Source organism: Cryptomeria japonica, chromosome 1, assembly GCF_030272615.1.
Source record: "Cryptomeria japonica chromosome 1, Sugi_1.0, whole genome shotgun sequence".
Lineage (NCBI taxonomy): Eukaryota > Viridiplantae > Streptophyta > Pinopsida > Cupressales > Cupressaceae > Cryptomeria > Cryptomeria japonica.
Genome location: NC_081405.1, coordinates 268,489,101 through 268,507,932, shown reverse-complemented (window position 1 = coordinate 268,507,932; position 18,832 = coordinate 268,489,101). Strand labels below are relative to the sequence as shown.

The window sequence follows — 18,832 nt, the reverse complement described above, 5'->3', positions numbered from 1 at the left end:
TCTGCTTTCAGCAATATTCCCTTGTTTAGTGGCATCACTTTTGACATTCACCAAGTGTCTCACATGTTCCCAGGTCTTCCATAGGGACTTGAAGATATCAGACCCCGTCAGAGCTACCTCAAACTGCCCCATAAGACTATCCAATAGTGGGAGGTCCTTCCATTTCTTGGCTTTCTTAGGAACAGAGTATTTGATATTATTCCTTATAAGCACTTTCCATGGTTCATTGCCTTCCATAGCCTTAAGGATCCATTTGGAAGCAAGAGCAATACCTTGTAGTTTTAGGTCTTTCAACCCCATCCCACCAAGTAGTTTATTCATAGTGCACCATTCCCACTTGACTGCATGTTGTTTCTTAGTCCCCTTGCCATCTGACCAAAGGAAATCCCTAATCTGCTTTTGGACATGATTAAATTGGTAGTTCTTAAATAGCCAGGCTGAAGAAAAGTAAATATTATATGAGATTTAAATTTTTTGACAGACCTGGAATCTTCCGGCTAAGGAGAGAAAATTCTTATTCCACTTTGAGAGTTTCTTATCTATCTTGTTCCTTACCCATTCCCACATTTCTTTTAGGTTTGGGAGGACAGAGAAAGGAATACCTAAATATTTGACAATCTGTGTTGGACCCAACTAGTTAAGAGAGAACTTCGTAAGCCATCCCGGAGGGTTGTCATCCCAGCCAAGAAGATTGGATTTGTGCAGAGCAATTTTGCTACCAGATGCCAAACAAAAGATATCAATATTTTTCATCAGGGCTGTAAGGTTTTCTTCCTCCAACTTAACTAATAGTGCAGTGTCATCAGCAAACTGGATATTACAAACTTCATCTTTGTTAGGTAGTGTAATACCCCTAATAGTGGGAGTAACAGAGGAGTCCTTAAGTAGGTAGAACATTGCATCAACAGCTAGCACAAATAGGGCAGGAGCTAAAGGACATCCTTGTCTAATAGATCTGGTAAGTTCAAAATTAGAGGATCTTAATCCATTGACTTCAACTATGGCATTGGCATCACAAAGTAAGGTTCTGACCATATTACAAAAACCAAGGGGGAAGCCTAATGAATGAAGCATCTGAATGATGTAGTCCCATTCATCAGTAGCTAGCACAAATAGGGCAGGAGCTAAAGGACATCCCTGTCTGATAGATATGGTAAGTTCAAAATTAGAGGATCTTAATCCATTGACTTCAACTATGGCATTGGCATCACAAAGTAAGGTTCTGACCATATTACAAAAACCAAGGGGGAAGCCTAATGAATGAAGCATCTGAATGATGTAGTCCCATTCTATCCTATCATATGCCTTCTCAAAGTCTATAAGCAACATGGCTCCACTCTGTCCTGATTCTTTTGCCTAGTGCAAGGACTCCCAACATGTGATTAAGTTTTCCAGTATGTACCTTCCTTTAACAAACCTTGTTTGAGTATTGCTGACAATCTTAGGTAAGATCTTTTCCAATGTGCTTGCAACCAACTTCGCCAAAATTTTATAGGACACATTCAACAGTGTGATGGGTCTCCAATTTTTAATTAGGGTTTTGTCTCCTTCCTTGGGGATGAGCTTTATTAGCCCTTGATTAACATTCTTGCCTAAGGAGTCACTGATTATTGCCTCAGTGTAAAGGGAGTGCAGATCATCAACGATCCACCCAATGTTTTCTTTATAAAATTCTACTGGGAACCCATTAGGGCCGGGGGACTTGTCATTGCTCAGAGCCTAGATAGCTCCCTTGATTTCTTCTTTTGTAATATCCGTTTCCAGTAACTTATTGTCCTCTCTATCAGTAAGCCTGGGGACTAGGGACATAATAATACTTCTGGCATTCTCTTGTTCCTCCCTAATTGGTTCAGTGGAGAATAGATTCTTGTAGAACTGGGCAAAACATTCAAGGATTTCAGAAGGTTCAGATAGGTTCTTATTCTGATCCCATACAGTGTCAATCTTTTCTCTGGCTTGTTTCATTTTGAGAATATGGAAGGAGAATTTAGATCCTCGATCTCCAGTATCTAACCAGTTCAATTTTGCCCTAGCTCTCCATCCTTTGATTTTCTCATTCTGTAGTCTTCTAAGATCAGCCTTGAGCCTAACTAGCTGGTTAGTGAGTGATATGTTCTCAGGGTCCCCTTGAAGTTCCAGTTCAGCAAGTTGGAGGTCATTGTGTAACTGTAATTCAGATGCTTTGGCATCTTTTGCCTTCTTTTTACCCACGGCTTGGCAAAGTGAGGTCCATGTTTTGATATTCTGATTCCACCTGTCTATGTTGGACCATTGGGGGTTACTATATTTGTTGAACATTCTGACTAGAAACAGGGCACATTTCAGGTCCTCATCCTGTAGCAGACTGGCATTCATCTTAAAATTCGATCTAGGGTTGACTGTGGATATATTATTCCCAGTTACCTTTAGTCCTATCATAATAGGATGATGGTCTGAGAGTGTATAGGGTATGACAGCATATTGGATTCCCCCATCATTTTTATTGATTTCAAAGAAGTCTTTGTTGAAGTAAAATCTGTCCAATCTGCAGTAAACTCTTTTATTATACTGTTGATGGTTACACCAGGTGTACCATATAGATTTATATTCACCTTTCTTTCCTGCTAGAGGGTCAAGTAGATTCAGCTTGTTAGTCATCCTTTTCCACTGTATTCTCTCAGTACCTTTCCATTCTACCTTATTCCCGCCCTATTTATCTTGGGAATTTATTACCATATTGAAATCTCCACCCAGGACCCAGGGGATATCCTCTAAATTTGAAATCCATTCCCACATATTTGCCCTTTCCTGGTAATCATTAGAGGCATAAATTGAGCATATGCCAAAAGTGGAGTTACCATTCTGGATGATAGCCCATACTGCCTTAGCACAGGGGGATTGCCCCCATTTTTCCACCTTGCTAGCCCAGTTAGGGTTTAGTACTATTGCAGCCCCTCCTCTTCCTTTAGGATGGTTGGTATACAAGGGGGTGGCCTCCCTCCAGATAGATCTTAATCCAACTTCCAGGGTGAACCCTACTGATTTCAACTCCTGGAGCATAAGACAGACAACATCTTTGTGCATGTTTAGAAATCTTTTGACCACATATTTCCTATCAGGGGCCTCAAGTCCTCTGATGTTCCATGAGATGGCTTTTATCATTAGGATGATTGTTCAATAGTGTCTACCAGGGACTTGAACCCCTCAAAGCATTTAGGCCATTCCTCAGGGTTAGAGAGGTGACTAGCATCAAAGGCCACTGTTGAGAGAGGTCTACCTCTTTTTTTCCTTAGTTCAGAAAGTTGTTCAGGCCCCATTGATTCCTTCCTAATTGCTCTTTGGATACTTTAGCGGATCTTTTCCTCCTTTTTTTTTTGGACTTACTCCATGATAAATCTCCTTCCCCATTATAAGACCCAAAATCAAAGATTCTAAGGTCTGGGGAGATTGGCTTATTTCCACTAATGTTGTTAACCTCACCTTCATCAAGTTCCCCATAGGGTCCAAGTCCATGACCAACCTCAATGGCTTGGCTGGATGGGGGTGGTGGTCAGTTCCACTACCTCACTAATGTCACCTGATGCTAATTCAAGGGGTGTAGTAGAATTTTGAGTTTCCTCCCCCTCAATCGTAGCCTCCAAGGGAGTATTTGGATCGGCAGCAGTGGGAGGGATGTGTGTTTCCCCAAGGGTGTCCAAATTGTCTCTACATTCAACCCCTAAAATTTTAGGGCAGATGGCATTGGTGGTATCCTGGAGATCACCATCCTTCCCTGCAATCAAGTCATGAAGGAAGGGCATGGTACTGGCCTCAATTTCCTTTTTCTGAATACTTAAAGATTCTTCAAGTTGTTTTCTGAGTTTTGCAGCAATTTTCAACTTTTCAAGAACAATTTGCTATGCATTTTGAGTCCTAGGTCCTCCAATTTTAGTGGGGAAACCAACCATTTCAAGTTCCAAAGAACTAGGAGTAGTGTTGGCCAAGTTGGCCTCTTTTATGGCCTTCTGATATTTGGCCAAAGACTCAGCTATCGAGGGAGGAGCTCTGGGTGGGCTAGGGTAGACATGAAGTTGGTGACTAGTGGGTGGGGGATCGGTGGCCTGAGGGGGTGGCAGAGTGGAGGGGTTAATCTGAGGGTGGATGGAAGGGGCGGAAGTCGTGGGATCAGTGTGCAATGGGGGGGGAGTAGAGTCTTTTAGTTTAGGGTTCGAGAGGGCTTCGGAGGCAGAGTGAGTAGAGTGTCGAACAGAGGTGTTCTTGGATTGAGTGTTATTCTTTCCTGCTAACAAAGGGCAATTCTTAAGTATGTGTCCACTTCTTCTGCACTTATGACAGGCGTTAATACCACCCAAATACTCTAAAGGACAAGAGAATAGTTGATTTTCAATACATATGTCAATTACAAAGGGAAGGGCCAAGCTTGGGTTGAGAGCAATAACCACTCTCGCATCCATGTGTGGAAGCAGAGCAGCAGAGGAATCAATCTTGATTACCTTACCTAGGGGTTCAATAAATTTAGATATACAATTCCATAAAAAGGGAGGAATGTTTTTAATAGTAACCCATTTAGGGTTAGACAGTGCCAAGATTTCTTCATTACAGGCAGCTGGATTCCAAGGGACGGCCCTAAAACATGAGTTTCCAACATTCTAGAATTGTTTTCCTAGGACTTTCTTCTGGGTTTCTTTATCATTAAAAAAAATAAGAAACAATCCTTTTTGCAACATTCTGCAAAATGAAAAATGGATGCCAAGCTTTGAAAACCAGACATCGTGAAACCACCTATTCAGATATTTCCTAGATGGTATTCTATCTACATCAAGGGCTGCTAAAAAAATTGCAGAATCCCTAAGTCTAGTTATTTCCTTAGAAATACAATTAACCATGGAAGCATTAGGTTTAATGACAACTTTAGGTGCTGAGGCAGCCTCACCTTCTTCGCGGGTCTGTTTTGTGGTTGCATCATGGGAAGGCTCTGCTTCGAACCTTGCATCTTCCGGAAAAATGGAGTGTCCCTCGAGCGCCTGCTGAAAAGATCTCCTCCCTTCAACGTTATTTTGTGCGTTTTTTTCCCCTTCTTTGGCAACTACGTTAGGTTTATTGTCTTCTCTAGCTTTATGGTTCTCCATTGATGGAGGTACGAGGCGACTTGAATGCGGGGGCCTCCCAATATGCCTGGGAGCCCCCGGCCAGAGAGCCGACCTGCTTCCAAGTACGGTTCATTCGTCCTTGGTTGTAGAGCCCTAAATCTGAAGTCCCGACCTAAAGTAAATATCCCCCACATGTTGATTCAACACTCAAAATTGAGAAAATTGCTTCCTAAGCAAGTCATCAACCCATATATGCTTCAAACCACTCCCAAATAATGCCAACTTGCATCCCAAATAACTGATTACAGGTCTGATATAGTCAATAGAGGGTTTTTGATGCTGTTGGTATGAATGTACCAGAAAATGCACCACTAAGAAAATTCAACAACTTCATGAAGATAGGCTAAGATCACCTCCAAACAACATAATCTCCCTACATCAACCCTTGGTGCCCCAAATCAGCTCAGTAAACTCTAAAAATGATGGGTGAATTGATGCCCAGTTATCACACCATTCCCTTATAGGTCTGATATGGATTTGACAACAAATTTAAGTCTGAAAAAATCACAGGAAACCATGCCTGAGTAATAAAGAAATGTTCAAAAAGGTAGCCTGAAACCACTCCAAGAGTGGTAGCACCTGGCTCCCAAAACTCACATGCCTATTTCCCACAATGTACGATGGGTAGGATTCAATGGATACAACCTCACAAATTCAAAAATACTCTTATTTAAATTATGGCATCATATGGAGAGCATGCTAGTGGATTTAAATTAGGACACAATTTCTACATGTATAAGATTGTGAGCATATATGATATATGTATTTATGTATGGATGGATAGATGGATGGATGGATGCATATATGCATGTATGTATCATGTATGCATGTATGTAATGTGTGTGTGTGTACATATATGTCCCCCTGCCATTCCTCGAAAATGGACCCCCAATTACCACCCCCAAAACGCTGTGGAACATAATTTTAAATCAAATTTCTAATGCATCCAATATGACATGAAGTTGAATTTAATTCACAAGTCTGGGCATACTAGACCCTTTCACAAACTTCACATGGTAACTTGAGATTGGCATCTCTAATACCCAAAGTGTCAAAAATCCAAATCAGACAATTTGAAGCTGAATCCAACTACATCGATGCCATGATTCAAAGTGTTGCTCCTCAAAAGCAACCTAGAAAACATACACAGGGAGAAAGAAGAGCTTGCAACAGCATGAATGTGGAGATGGTGACTGCCAATGCTATCGAAGAGAAACTCTTCAACAAAGCCAGCAAGGAGAATGTTATTCTTGATGATGGCAAGTGAGGTGCTGCAGAGAAAAAATATCAATGCTGTAGAAATGTCACTAACCATGATCTCTTCTACGCAAGATTTGGCCACTGAAAAGTGTAAGTTCACTTTTGTTTCAGCTTTCATCACCACTAATTTTAGTCTTATTACTTATCATAGTCAATCCCTGAAAGTGAGATCTGTCTCTGAACAAATTACAAAGAAATCTTGCATCCAAAACTTTCTTCTTTCCCTTCCCAGGATGAGATTCTTGTTGCCTTCACCTCTATCCACTGAAATACCAATTTTTCAACCTACTTTGGTGAAAGCTAGTAAGCTCTTCGCCTACTTGATAACAAATTCCAGGCTGATACCCATCCACCCCATATGGTATATGATAGTGGAGCTCAAACAGAAAGAAACTCACATCAAAAGAATACTTCGATTCTTATTTCAGTAGTCAACAACAATGACTTAATTCTTGGTGTTACAAACTTCAAGAACATGGAGCAGGCCAATTTTAGAAGTGTATCAATCTTCTCATCTACAACATAGAAGGCATCAAAGAAAACCAAATGACAATTATCAGTTGTCTGGGTAAACAAGAGAAAGTATAATGATCCTAAGACGATGTTAACAAAGTGTACTCAACCAAGTAGAGGCTATCAAGTGTCTACAATGAAATGACCAAAGGGGAAATCATTGCTGCTGCACAAATAACCAGGAACAGATGACCTCCAAGAAAGCTACTAATGCAAACAATATCCTATTGCCCGACTATGAAATTCTTAGGGATCACTGGAATACAATTCAGGATGTGGACACAGAAGGATGAACTTATTGGTATAGGAATGCGGAAGGTAGAAGTGGAGCTGCACCATGATGTTAAATGTCAGTATGCTCTAGAGTCTGACCAACCACAACTTCTGAAAATACACACTTCTATCATCTATGTATCTGTTTCCAATATGACCAAGTGATATCAGCCAATGTTACCATTTTAAGCTTCTCCTTGATTTCATAGTTTATCTTGATCTAGGTGATCTGTTTATGAAGGGTTTTAACTTTTAACTGCAATGTTTATTAATGAATAACTTCTCTTTTATATCATTGAACACCATCTTCTCCTGCAATAATTTGAATATGGTGACTAAGATCTATTGGTGTTAAAACTTAATTTTAAACAAGCTAGGCAACTCCCTCTTTTCTTATTCTGTCAGATTTATGATATTTTTGCTGGATCTGAAATATGCAGGTTAGACTTCAGCTATGAATCAAATAACTGGGGAGTTGGATTACCTCCAAAAGAAAAGAATGGATATAACTGGCCTGTGTAAGAAAGCACCACCAGTACTGTGTAACTTATAGCTATGCATATGTAGCTAATTCAATCTATATCCTGTGTCTTCTATAGTGCATTTCTCGAAGTTTTATGTTTGGTTTTGGCATTTGAAATAATGTCAAAGTTATTTGAAGAAAAAAAATCTTTCAATATTTTTATTGTTTCATTTTTAATGCAATTTTGAGAAGCATTAATTTTGTTTTCTCATTACCTGCAAGTTGAAACAATGTCAATATGCAAATGCAGTAGAGAATTCTTTTATTACAAGGTTGAAGAAAATTCAATTGCCAAATGCTATGCTTAGCTTGAAATTTATTATGGTTGCAAATCAATATCTCTATCACATTTGGATGAGTCTGAATTTTTCAGAATGAAGACATTTCTGGCAAATCCTTCCTTTAGACCAGAAAAGCATCATATTCTGTCTGCTGTTGAACATTTTCAAAATATGCTCAAAATTAGACGCTCTTCTCCTCTTTTTCGGTTGGGGACAGCAAATTCTATTCAAGTAAGTATCCTGTTTCTTATGCCTTATACAAAATTGATTTGAATGTTATTTGTTCAGGGGATAGCCTTTCCAAATCCTTTTAGTATATATAAGTTTTTATTCACATCCATAGTTATTAACTAGAATGGCAGCAAGTTCTAACTCATTGGCCCAAGGGCCAACTGGGAGTTCCAAAATTAATCCTTTCTCACCATTTTAGACATGTCACATTGATTGACCAACTTCCTAGAGGAAGGGGTTATGCTTGGCATTAGAAACACATGCTAGAATGGTATAAGAGTTCCTATATTCAGGTGAAAGTCAATTTTTGTGCAATGTTTTGCAAAGGAACCACAACTTGTGGGGTCAATCACACATGCATTGTCAAAAGCACAAATTCTTGCATATATTAAAGGTTAGGAAATGGAAAACAAAACAACTGACAAACCCCCAAAAAATTGTCATCCTTTCTAAAAACCACCCCTAATTTTTTTCCAATTCTTTTGCCAAAGGGAGAACATAACATGATCAATGCAAATAAGAATTCTAGTTGTTGTAGTTCTGATTTTGTGTTTCAATGTACATGAACTGCTGTCATAGATTTCTAAGAGGATGAATGTACAAAATTGATTCTCCAATAGATAGAATATATGAACATGTAAAACCCAACACGAAACATGTACAAGCACCATAAAAATAGGATAATTTGGTGTCACAAAGTTCAGATATATTTTTTGCAATGTTTACTTTGACTACTGTTACAAGGTTTAAGGTAAATAATTTAATAAACATTCGCAAGGAGACACCAAAATACACACACAAACATCTATAACCACATGAGATACCTCGAAAACAGAGGCAAGGTTGACTATTTCAGGTCTGATTATGATCCAAAGTTCCTGTCTCAGGCTGGACAGCAAGGAACAATGCCTAGCAAGCTCTAACTTCATCGAGCACATACCTAAGTGGTCACCAATAGAGGCAATACCATGAAATATGACTCCTAGGCACATCAAACTTACTAGAATCATTGAGTATCAAGCTGGAAATGCATTATCAGTCATGATACAGGTCTCTAACACCTGTTGCAGAAAATACAGCAAGCTGCGCAATCTCACGATTACCCACAATGGCATCCAATTCCATTTCACAACCCTGCAATCGCCTCTAACTGTTGTTAAATATGGATTGAAGAATAATGACAGCGATTCTGGAAGACTGATTGCCATGAGTTATTGATCGTCTCCATCATTGAATCCAGTTTAAATACAAGAGGAAAGGTTGCCTACATAGGGACATGTCCATACGTGGCAACTGCCACGTATGGACATGTCCCTACGGAGGCAACTGTTCATAACAATTAGTTTGTTTATGTTTAATTTCCAAACTGTATGCTCTGTTAATATATCACTCTCCAGATAATAACCGATTTACCATTAGTTAGATTCATGAGGGCTATATCTTAACACTCCCTCTTAGCAGGAGTGGATCTAAGTAATTTTCTTGGGAGCATATTTTGTCATGACTTCCGACACAATTTGGGACAACATTTAATATAGTCTTGTCATGACAATAAACTCAATATCATGATATCTGGCTCAGTCCGGGACAATCACTTAAGAAGTCAATCATGAGATGATCACATACTTTAGGATCAAGATATCCGGCACAGTCCGGGACAACAACTTAATGTAGTCAATCTTGACACTTGGTCAACTATTTTTCAAGATCGTCACCTTGAAATAGTAACCTTAAACATAAGAAGATCATCATCTTCTTGAACACAGTTAGAATATTGCAATATACATTTTATTTATTTATTCATGAACAAATTACACATGGTAGGAATTTCATCCTAATAATCTCAATTATAATCGAGTCATACCAAGTTTACTTCTGAAGTATTCTATCTTCAATCTTGCAAGTGGCTTGGTGAAGATATCAGCATTTTGTTCTTCAGTACTGATGTATACTAGTTTTATGAAGTTTTGATCTACCATATCTCTTATGTAGTGATAAGGGATCTCAATATGTTTGGATTGATTGTGAAAAACTGGATTTACTAAGAGCTTGATACAGCTCTGATTATCACAGTGAATTATTGTTGAATTCAGAGTTTTTCCAAATAATCCAAATAATAACTTTCTTAGCCATACCGCTTCACGAGCTCCCATGGAGGTTGCCATATATTCTGCTTCGATGGAGCTTTGTGCAACTGTTGATTGTTTTCTACTAAACCAAGATATCATAGCAGAACCAAGACTGAAGCAACACCCTGTAGTACTTTTACGATCAGTGGTACTTCCGGCCCAATCAGAATCAGAATATCCTTCAAGTTGAATCTCAACATTTTCATACTTTAAGCCAAGTCCGATTGTGCCTCGTAAATATCTTAGAATGTGTTTAGCAGCCATTAGATGTATCTTCTTAGGTTCACACATGAAGTGACTTAATACATTTGTAGCATAGCAGATATTAGGAAGAATATTTACCAAATACATGAGTGAACCGACGATTTGTCTGTAGAGTGTGGGATCTGTAGGTTCTGAATCTTCTGCCTCAATTTTCAACTTGTGCAAATTAGTTTCCATCGGTGTAGCTAATGGCTTACACTCCATCATCCCAAATCTAGTTAGAATATCTGTGGTGTACTTTCCTTGATTTAGGAAGATGTAGTTTTTCTTTTGCCATACTTCTAATCCCAGAAAATAATGTAGAAGCCCTAGATCCTTCATATCGAATTCTGCTGCCAGATCTTGCTTACATTTCTCAATGAGATTATCCTCTCCTATTATCAAAAGATCATCCACATAAAGGACCAATATAATCATATTGCCATTTGAAGCCTTGAAGTAGATGTTGGGATCTGCTAGGTTCTTGGAGTACCCTAGTTTGGAGAGATAGTTGTCTATTCTTGCATACCAAGCCCTAGGTGCTTGTTTTAACCCATAGAGAGCTTTCTTTAGTTTACAAACATAGCAATTTTTATCACGTATGGTGAATCCTTTTGGTTGTTCTATATATACTTCTTCTTCAATTGAACCATTTAGGAAGGTAGTCTTTACGTCCATTTGGTGAATTTTCCATCCTTTGGATGCTGCAATTGCAATGATTGTTCTTATTGACGTATACCGGGCAACTGGGGCAAATGTCTCTTCATAATCAATTCCTACTTTCTGAGAGAATCCCCTGGCCACAACGCGAGCTTTATGTTTTTCAATGTTGCCATCAGATGCATATTTGATCTTGAATAACCACTTGGATGAGACAACTGATTTGTCTTTTGGTCTAGGCACTATATCCCAAACATCATTCTTTAGTATAGATTTATATTCTTCAACCATAGCATCTTTCCAAGCCTGTTTTGATAAGGCTTCTCTGACATTTGTTGGTTCAGAATTTGTGAGTTCGGTTAGAAGTGCAGCATAACATTTTAGAGTTCTTGTTCTCTTATTTTCTTTGGAAATTTCATTTGGTTCTACATTATTCTCTTCAATCATTTTCCTTGCCCATAGAGGTCTTTTCTTGTTATTGAGTGTTTCAATATTTTCATCAACAAGAGGTTCAAAAGCTCTTATGATGTCCTCCCTCTCAGTGTCTGAAGGTTTGAAATTTTCTATGATATTCTCCCTCACAATCTCAGTTATGTGATCTTCTTCTTCTTTAGTAATGTTATCATCCTCAGGTTCTTTGAGTGTAATGTTTTCTTCAAACTTTACATCTCTACTTATCTCAACAGATTTTTTTCCTAGAATGTAAATGCGATATCCTTTAGTATTTTCACTATAGCCAATGAAGATACCTCTTTTTCTGGATGGTTCTAGTTTTGTCCTCTTTTCTTTAGGAACATTTATATATACGGGACAGCCAAATATCCTTAAATGACTTAAGTCTGGTTTGTTCTCTATAAAAGCTTCTTCAGGAGTTATGTTTTCTAGAACTGAGTGCGGACATTTGTTTTGAATGTAGACTGTTGTATTTGAAGCTTCTGTCCAGAATGAAGTGTGTAAGTTTTGGTCATGCATCATGGCTTTTGCTGCTTCAATTATGGTTTTGTTCTTTCTTTCTGCTACTCCATTCTGTTGTGGATTATATGGTACAGTATACTCCCTCTTAATCCAAACAGAATTACAAAAGTCTTTGAAGTTGTCAGATGTATATTCTTCCCCATTGTCGGATCTTAACACCTTAATTTTCTTCCCTGACTGGTTTTCTACTAGTGCCTTGAATTCTTTGAACTTAGATAGTACTTCATTTGAGTCTTTGCACTTTAGAAAATATATCCATGTTTTTCGAGAGTAGTCGTCAACAAAGATTATGTAGTATAAGGATCCAGTTAGGGATGGTGTTGACATGGGACCGCATAGGTCTGAGTGAATTAGTTCTAAAATAACTTTTGATTTGTGCTCGCTTGAGGGAAAAGAAACTTTCACATTCTTTCCCAAGGCACATCCTTTGCAAATGCTTGTGTGTTCAGATTTTAGTTGGGGCAGTCCTGAAGTAATCTTCTTTATGTTGGATAGAGCACTATATCTTAGGTGTCCTAATCTTTTGTGCCATAATTCATTATTATTTGAAACTTCAAGATTTAGTGCTTCCTTTTGATCACTGCATAGTTTGTATAGGCTACCATCTCTTGAACCTACTGTTATGGCAATTTTGATATTTGTTTTTTTAGGCCAGAGTAGAACTTTATCTTCATTGAAGGTAACCCGATATCCTTGATCAGCTAGGCCTGAGATTGAGACCAGATTTCTTTTTATTCCAGGTACAAACAAAACATCCTTTAATTGTAGAGATACTCCATTTCTTAGTTTGATAGTATAGGTCCCAATTCCATTCACGGGATATGTGGAGTTATCTCCAATAGTAACCTCTTCACTTGAGTGCCCGTTAAGTGTTTCAAACTGATTTTTGAATCCAGTTATATGCCTTGATGCTCCACTGTCTACGATCCAAGTGTTTTTATTTGTATTTATTTCACTTGATAGGGCTAAGAAGAAAAGTGAGTTTTCTCCTTCAACTTCGGCTAGACTAGCTTGTGTTTTCTTCCTTTCTGGACAATTCCTGTGAGTGTGCCCATATTTGTCGCATTTGTAACACTAAATTTTAGACATATCTCTTTTCTGATGGTTTTTATTTCCTCTCTTCCATTTGGAGAACTTTTTCTTTTTGTTGAAGGTATTTGTATTAAGTGCTTGGATTTCTCCTTCTTTATTTGTCCCTAATCCTCTTGAGATTAGTTGAGATTCCTCTTGAATGCACTCATTCTTAAGTTGTTCAAATTTGGGTAAGGGGGGTGTTCTGCTAATACATTGAATGTAGGATTCCCATGAAATTGGTAATCCTCTTAGGGCTATGAGAGAGATTTCTTGATCATCTACCTCATTTCCAAAAGTTTGTAATTGGTCTTTTAGTTCAGATATCCTTGAAAAGTATGTAGATATCGTATCATCTTTATTCATCTTTATGTTTAAAAGTTGTTGTTTCAAGGTTAACATTCTGCTTGCATTGTTAACTTCATATGTATTTTTAATGGTTTTAAATACTTCATATGCTTTAGGCAGTCTGGCTATAGATGGAAGAATATGATCTTTGACTGAGTCAATAATTATTTTCTTTGCTTTATTATTACGCCTTTTCCAGGTAGATTTCTCTGGTTCATCATTTGGCATGTCTAGATTTTCTTCTATGTAAGACTCTAATTCTAGTTCTTCAAGAATGGCAATGATTCGTATCTTCCAGAAAACGAATTTGGAGGCTCCTTCGAGTCTATCTTCCACTCTCATATTACTTGACATTTTGAATATTTTCTTAGTCGGATATATCCTCTGCGTATATAGCCTCTACGTTGATTTGTTATTTACTTCCGATAAATGCTTATGAGTAATATGGCTGTCTAATTTATTCTCTTAATATGCTGGCTCTGATACCATGTTGTTAAATATGGATCAAAGAATAATGACAGCAATTCTGGAAGACTGATTGCCGTGAGTTATTGATCGTCTCCATCATTGAATCTGGTTTAAATACAAGAGGAAAGGTTGCCTACGTAGGGACATGTCGATACGTGGCAGTTGCCACGTATGGACATGTCCCTACGGAGGCAACCGTTCATAACAATTAGTTTGTTTATGTTTAATTTCCAAACTGTATGCTCTGTTAATATATCACTCTCCAGATAATAACCAATTTACCATTAGTTAGATTCATGAGGGCTATATCTTAACACTAACTACCCATCACCTCCCAACAGCCATGGAGGACCAATAAAATAATTGCCAAACACACCCAAAAAATCTCAGGCCCAACAGAGGATGACCTATGTGGCCTGGTACAGTAGTACACCCTTCAAAACTCACACCAAACTCTAAAAAGCAACACCTTAACCCCTGTTATAGCTTTTTCAGACCTGGGTGCCCTGAACAAATTAGATGAAATACATGTCATAAAGGCAGCAAATGGTTTGAGGAAGACTCGCACTTATCATCCAAGCTCATAAGTACATGGTGCGACTCACATAGAAAATTGAACCAAGTGACCCAATAGATAACACCCCCTAAACTCTTCACAATGAAGTCATCCAGCAAGTTGTAAGCCTTGTGCACTGTTTCTAATCAAATCAACCCTTACTCAGTCTCATCTAACATCAAAACACAGGTATGACCTAGCTAGGGCATCCTCTGGAACAAAGCTTTAGGACTTGGACTCGGTGTGGACTTGGCAGCCCAAAATTTGGACTCGGACTCGACACTTGGCAAAAAGCTCGGCTAGTAATTGGCAAAATAAAACTTGTAGTTTTACCAAAAAAAAAAGAAGAAATTAATGCATTTAGAGAACATAGAAGCCTAATTTCACTATCAATTTGTCCTAATTCAAACATTACACATCATATGATCTTCAAATACCCAATCTAAGAAATTTAATAATTCTTACTCAATAATTAGTGGGGGTTTGGGAGTGGAGACTCTAATGGTTTTGAGGGGTGGCAATGATAAGCTGCACAAGGTGTTAGATGTGAGAAAAATCCAACAATAGAGGATGCAAATGATTGAAAATGGACAAGTTTGAGCCAAAATATGAAGGAAAAAAAACTCATCTTTTGATGTTTTAGCACACCCAGATAGATATGAGAGTCCATGCCCAGAACTTGGGAGTTCAAGTCTAGGACTCTAGGGTGAGATTCAAATGAGTACTTCACAGAACTCTTCTAGAGTCACTGCGTGAGTTAGTGGCAAGTGGACTCGTCCAAAGATAGGACTGACGAGTTTGGAGAGTTATGGAGAGTACTTGCAAAGTTCTAAAACTATGCTCCAGAATGTAACGTTACTTTATAAAAATATAGCAACAAAGTAATATAATATAACATAACATTAGAATGTTAGTGTAAATATTTAAATACCCTTGTCCGAGTTGTGGAAAGGACTGCTAAAACTTTAAATATTAACACTAGTCTATTGGAAGCATCCAGGGCTACAACAACCAGATGGCCCAAGTTTCTAAACATAAGTGATTTTAGGGAAGAAATAGGAGATATGATAACACTCCTAAGTAGGGTCAAGGGTCTGCTAGCATCAAATGTGTTTCAAGATTGGATGTGTCACTTCATCCAAATAACCAATAAAGGCAGAGACATGATCTATTGGGGAGAGTTAATCAGTGACTCAATCTATGAGAAGCTATCTCCAGTAAACACAACACTGAAATTCTACATGAATTCATATATGGTGTATGCAGCTGCTTCTATGAAATATTTTTTAGGTCTTATCACAAAGGGACAACTTTGACAAGATTTCGTGCATTTTGATAACATTGACAACATTTTACAACTTTGTTGACTAAACTTTGTGAATTTCCTCTTGATCTTGCTTTGCACAAGTTGTCATCTTAAAAGTCGCCCATCTATGGATCCTGGACTTAGATTTCCAATCGGAGATTACCCTTGGTCTTGAATTTGGACAAATTCTATTTTCATTCCTTGGAACAATTGCACATTTCTAATCTCAAGTAGGGAAATTTCCTAAGCCAAATGGTGGATTGCACACTCGGTCTTTATCCTGGACTTGAAATTCCTGACTCAACTTACTCATCCAAGGATTGAATTGTGCACTTTAACTCATGCATTAACCTATGCATTCATTTGGATTGACAAGACATCACTTTCCCTTTCAGAGCCAAGAGACAAAACATTGCCAAGCTACACCAAGCTAAGCAAAACTACAAACCTAAGAAGCGAAAAAGAGGGGTTCCCCATTTGCAATGGGGCGTGCATGTTTGCAACACAACACATATTTACTATTTACTTATGTAATGGAAAAGTGCAGATTTGTAGAGAATACAAGAACTCTTGGGTATGAGCTTTCTCCTTGCTTCCTCCTTTCTTGTTACTGTCTTTTCATTAAGGGTGAGCACAAATAGCAAACATAAACTGTAATATATAAATAAAAGTAGAGCATTACTCCAACAAAAAATTGTTAGCATTATTTTTTATGTTTTGAGGAGAAAAATAAATACCCACCTTGCATATTAGTAGTGAAATAAATAATTACTAATGTGAAATTTTATTAATAATTTGCTATGTTACCCTGAGTTTTTCGGGATGGGGACGGCAGGGGATGGGGGTACGCGTTTCCGGGACGGTGGTTTTTTTGCCAATTTTGGGAACGGCTAGGGGACGGCAAAGGGGACAGCTATATAAAAATAGGAAAAATTAAAATTTATAGGGAAATTTAAATATTCATATGAAAACATGGATAAAACCTGCACATATACATTATAGAACCTTAACATATAAGAACTAGCAGAGTTCTTATGCCAAATTTGTGTTGAATTGAGAATCAAAGTCAAATTGCTTATATAATTCATTGTCAAAATTCACTGTCAATATGCAGAATTTATGGGGACGTCCCCTAGGAGTCCCCTGTCCCTGGGACGTCTCCGGGATGGGGACGCCTGAAAAAAAATACTGGGGACCCATCCCCGGGTAACATAGAATTAATTTGTAGCCACTAAGTTTATTAAATAGGACGCTATAATATGGTTTGAAATGAATTTTATTGCATTGAGATTTTCTTGAATTTTTTGTATAAGGAATTTGTATACCAAAATAAAAAAAGAGACTATCCCATTTTTTAATATCGTTCGATTTGTAGTGTGAAGTACGTGCATTGGTATTGACAACATAGAGATTGATTTTTGTGTATAATTTATGATAACAATGCAGGCGAGGGTTCGTTTTCACAATACTGGGCCTTCATGGGTTCCTGGCTCTATTATTATGAGCATTGAAGATGGCAATAAAGGGATGCCTGGTTTGGCTCAACTTGATCCACTGTACGTGATTTTTGTTAGTACTTGTTATGTCATATTCAGCCAATCTGAAACTGCACAAATAAGCATGGAATAGGAAAACTGTTGAGTGTTATGCTCATTTTGGTGAGCTAAAGTTTACAGATTAGACTACATTAATATTTATTCTTTTGATTATTAGGTACCGAAGAATTGTTGTAATATTTAATGCCCGCCCAAGCAATCTTGTAGTTCCAATTTCTGCACTTAAGGCGTTATCACTTACTCTCCATCCAGTACAGGTATTCTTCATTGATTCAGTAACCTAATTGTACTATGGGCCATGTCATCCAAGATATTCTTTTTCTGTAGTGAATGATATTGAAAATGCTTGCATCGAAACTACGTACTGTTGCCTTGATGGAATTTTCTTTTTATTCTGCAGGAAGCATCATCTGATGCCCGAGTTAAAACTTCATTATATGGTACAATCACAGGCACATTCAATATTCCACCGAGGACAACATCTGTATTTGTGGAAGCTAGATAGGTATGCGTCTGTTTTTAGATATTCAGAGCCAAATAGAGAATTTAAATAAGCTCCCTGATGAGCTTTGTCTTCACAGCAAAACCATGCAAGTGATTTTAACTATTATCAAATAAATGCCACTCGAATTGTTCATTTGAGAGTCAAATAAATGTAGAATGTTATTCAATTTTCTATATAATAGCGTATTACACTTCTCATCTTCTTCTTAATATGGTTTTTATGCATGGAGGATTGTAAGAGATGGTGAAACAAAACCATGTAAAAGCCCAACCATTTTATAGCTCATTCTTTCTTGCATGCGACTCATATGAATTGGTTAGCTTTGCACTTGACATGTCAATCTTCTAACCCTTGCACTCCATACACTCTTCTCATGATGATAACTGCTACGTAAACTCTTTGGCGGATAACTCTATGATGTGCGGTTTCTTGTGTTGATAGTATTAATGAGCTTTATGAACCACAAGCTTTGATGACATGGAATTTATGTTCACAAACCAAATCCAAAGGTCCAAATGCCCAAATCTTTGGGAGATTAAAAAAGCAAACTATTCATGGACTTCACTATTATGAAGTTTGATAATATTTGTTCAAAGTGATATATGGTGAGATGATGTGTTAATATGTTGCTGGGGAGATCTGCAATGAAATGGAACTTTAACATAGTATAGTATATTTTAAAATTAAATTTATATTTTGGTAAAAAAATCATTTGTTTTCTTTTAGAAATTTGCATTTGTAATAGCCTTTTTTATTAAAAAGAGTTTTCTTGGTTTATATAGTCTAAGATTTAGTATGGATTCTA

General features: G+C 37.7%; 1 protein-coding gene across 4 annotated transcripts in view; it reads left to right on the top strand.

The window, feature by feature from the left end:
* Window positions 1-18,354, top strand: part of LOC131075735 (pullulanase 1, chloroplastic) — a 356,768-nt gene extending 338,414 nt beyond the window's left edge. For 3 of the 4 annotated variants that reach the window (XM_058012612.1, XM_058012613.2, XM_058012614.2), the window contains 5 exons: window positions 7,616-7,693; window positions 8,072-8,210; window positions 17,413-17,522; window positions 17,680-17,779; window positions 17,923-18,354. In XM_058012612.1, coding sequence (XP_057868595.1) covers window positions 7,616-7,693; window positions 8,072-8,210; window positions 17,413-17,522; window positions 17,680-17,779; window positions 17,923-18,027 — 532 coding nt within the window. In that variant the 3' untranslated portion in view covers window positions 18,028-18,354. Of the gene's footprint in view, window positions 1-7,615; window positions 7,694-8,071; window positions 8,211-17,412; window positions 17,523-17,679; window positions 17,780-17,922 lie in introns of those variants that run through there. The other variant, XR_009113252.1, reaches the window with a different exon arrangement.
* The last annotated feature ends 478 nt before the right edge of the window (window positions 18,355-18,832 follow it).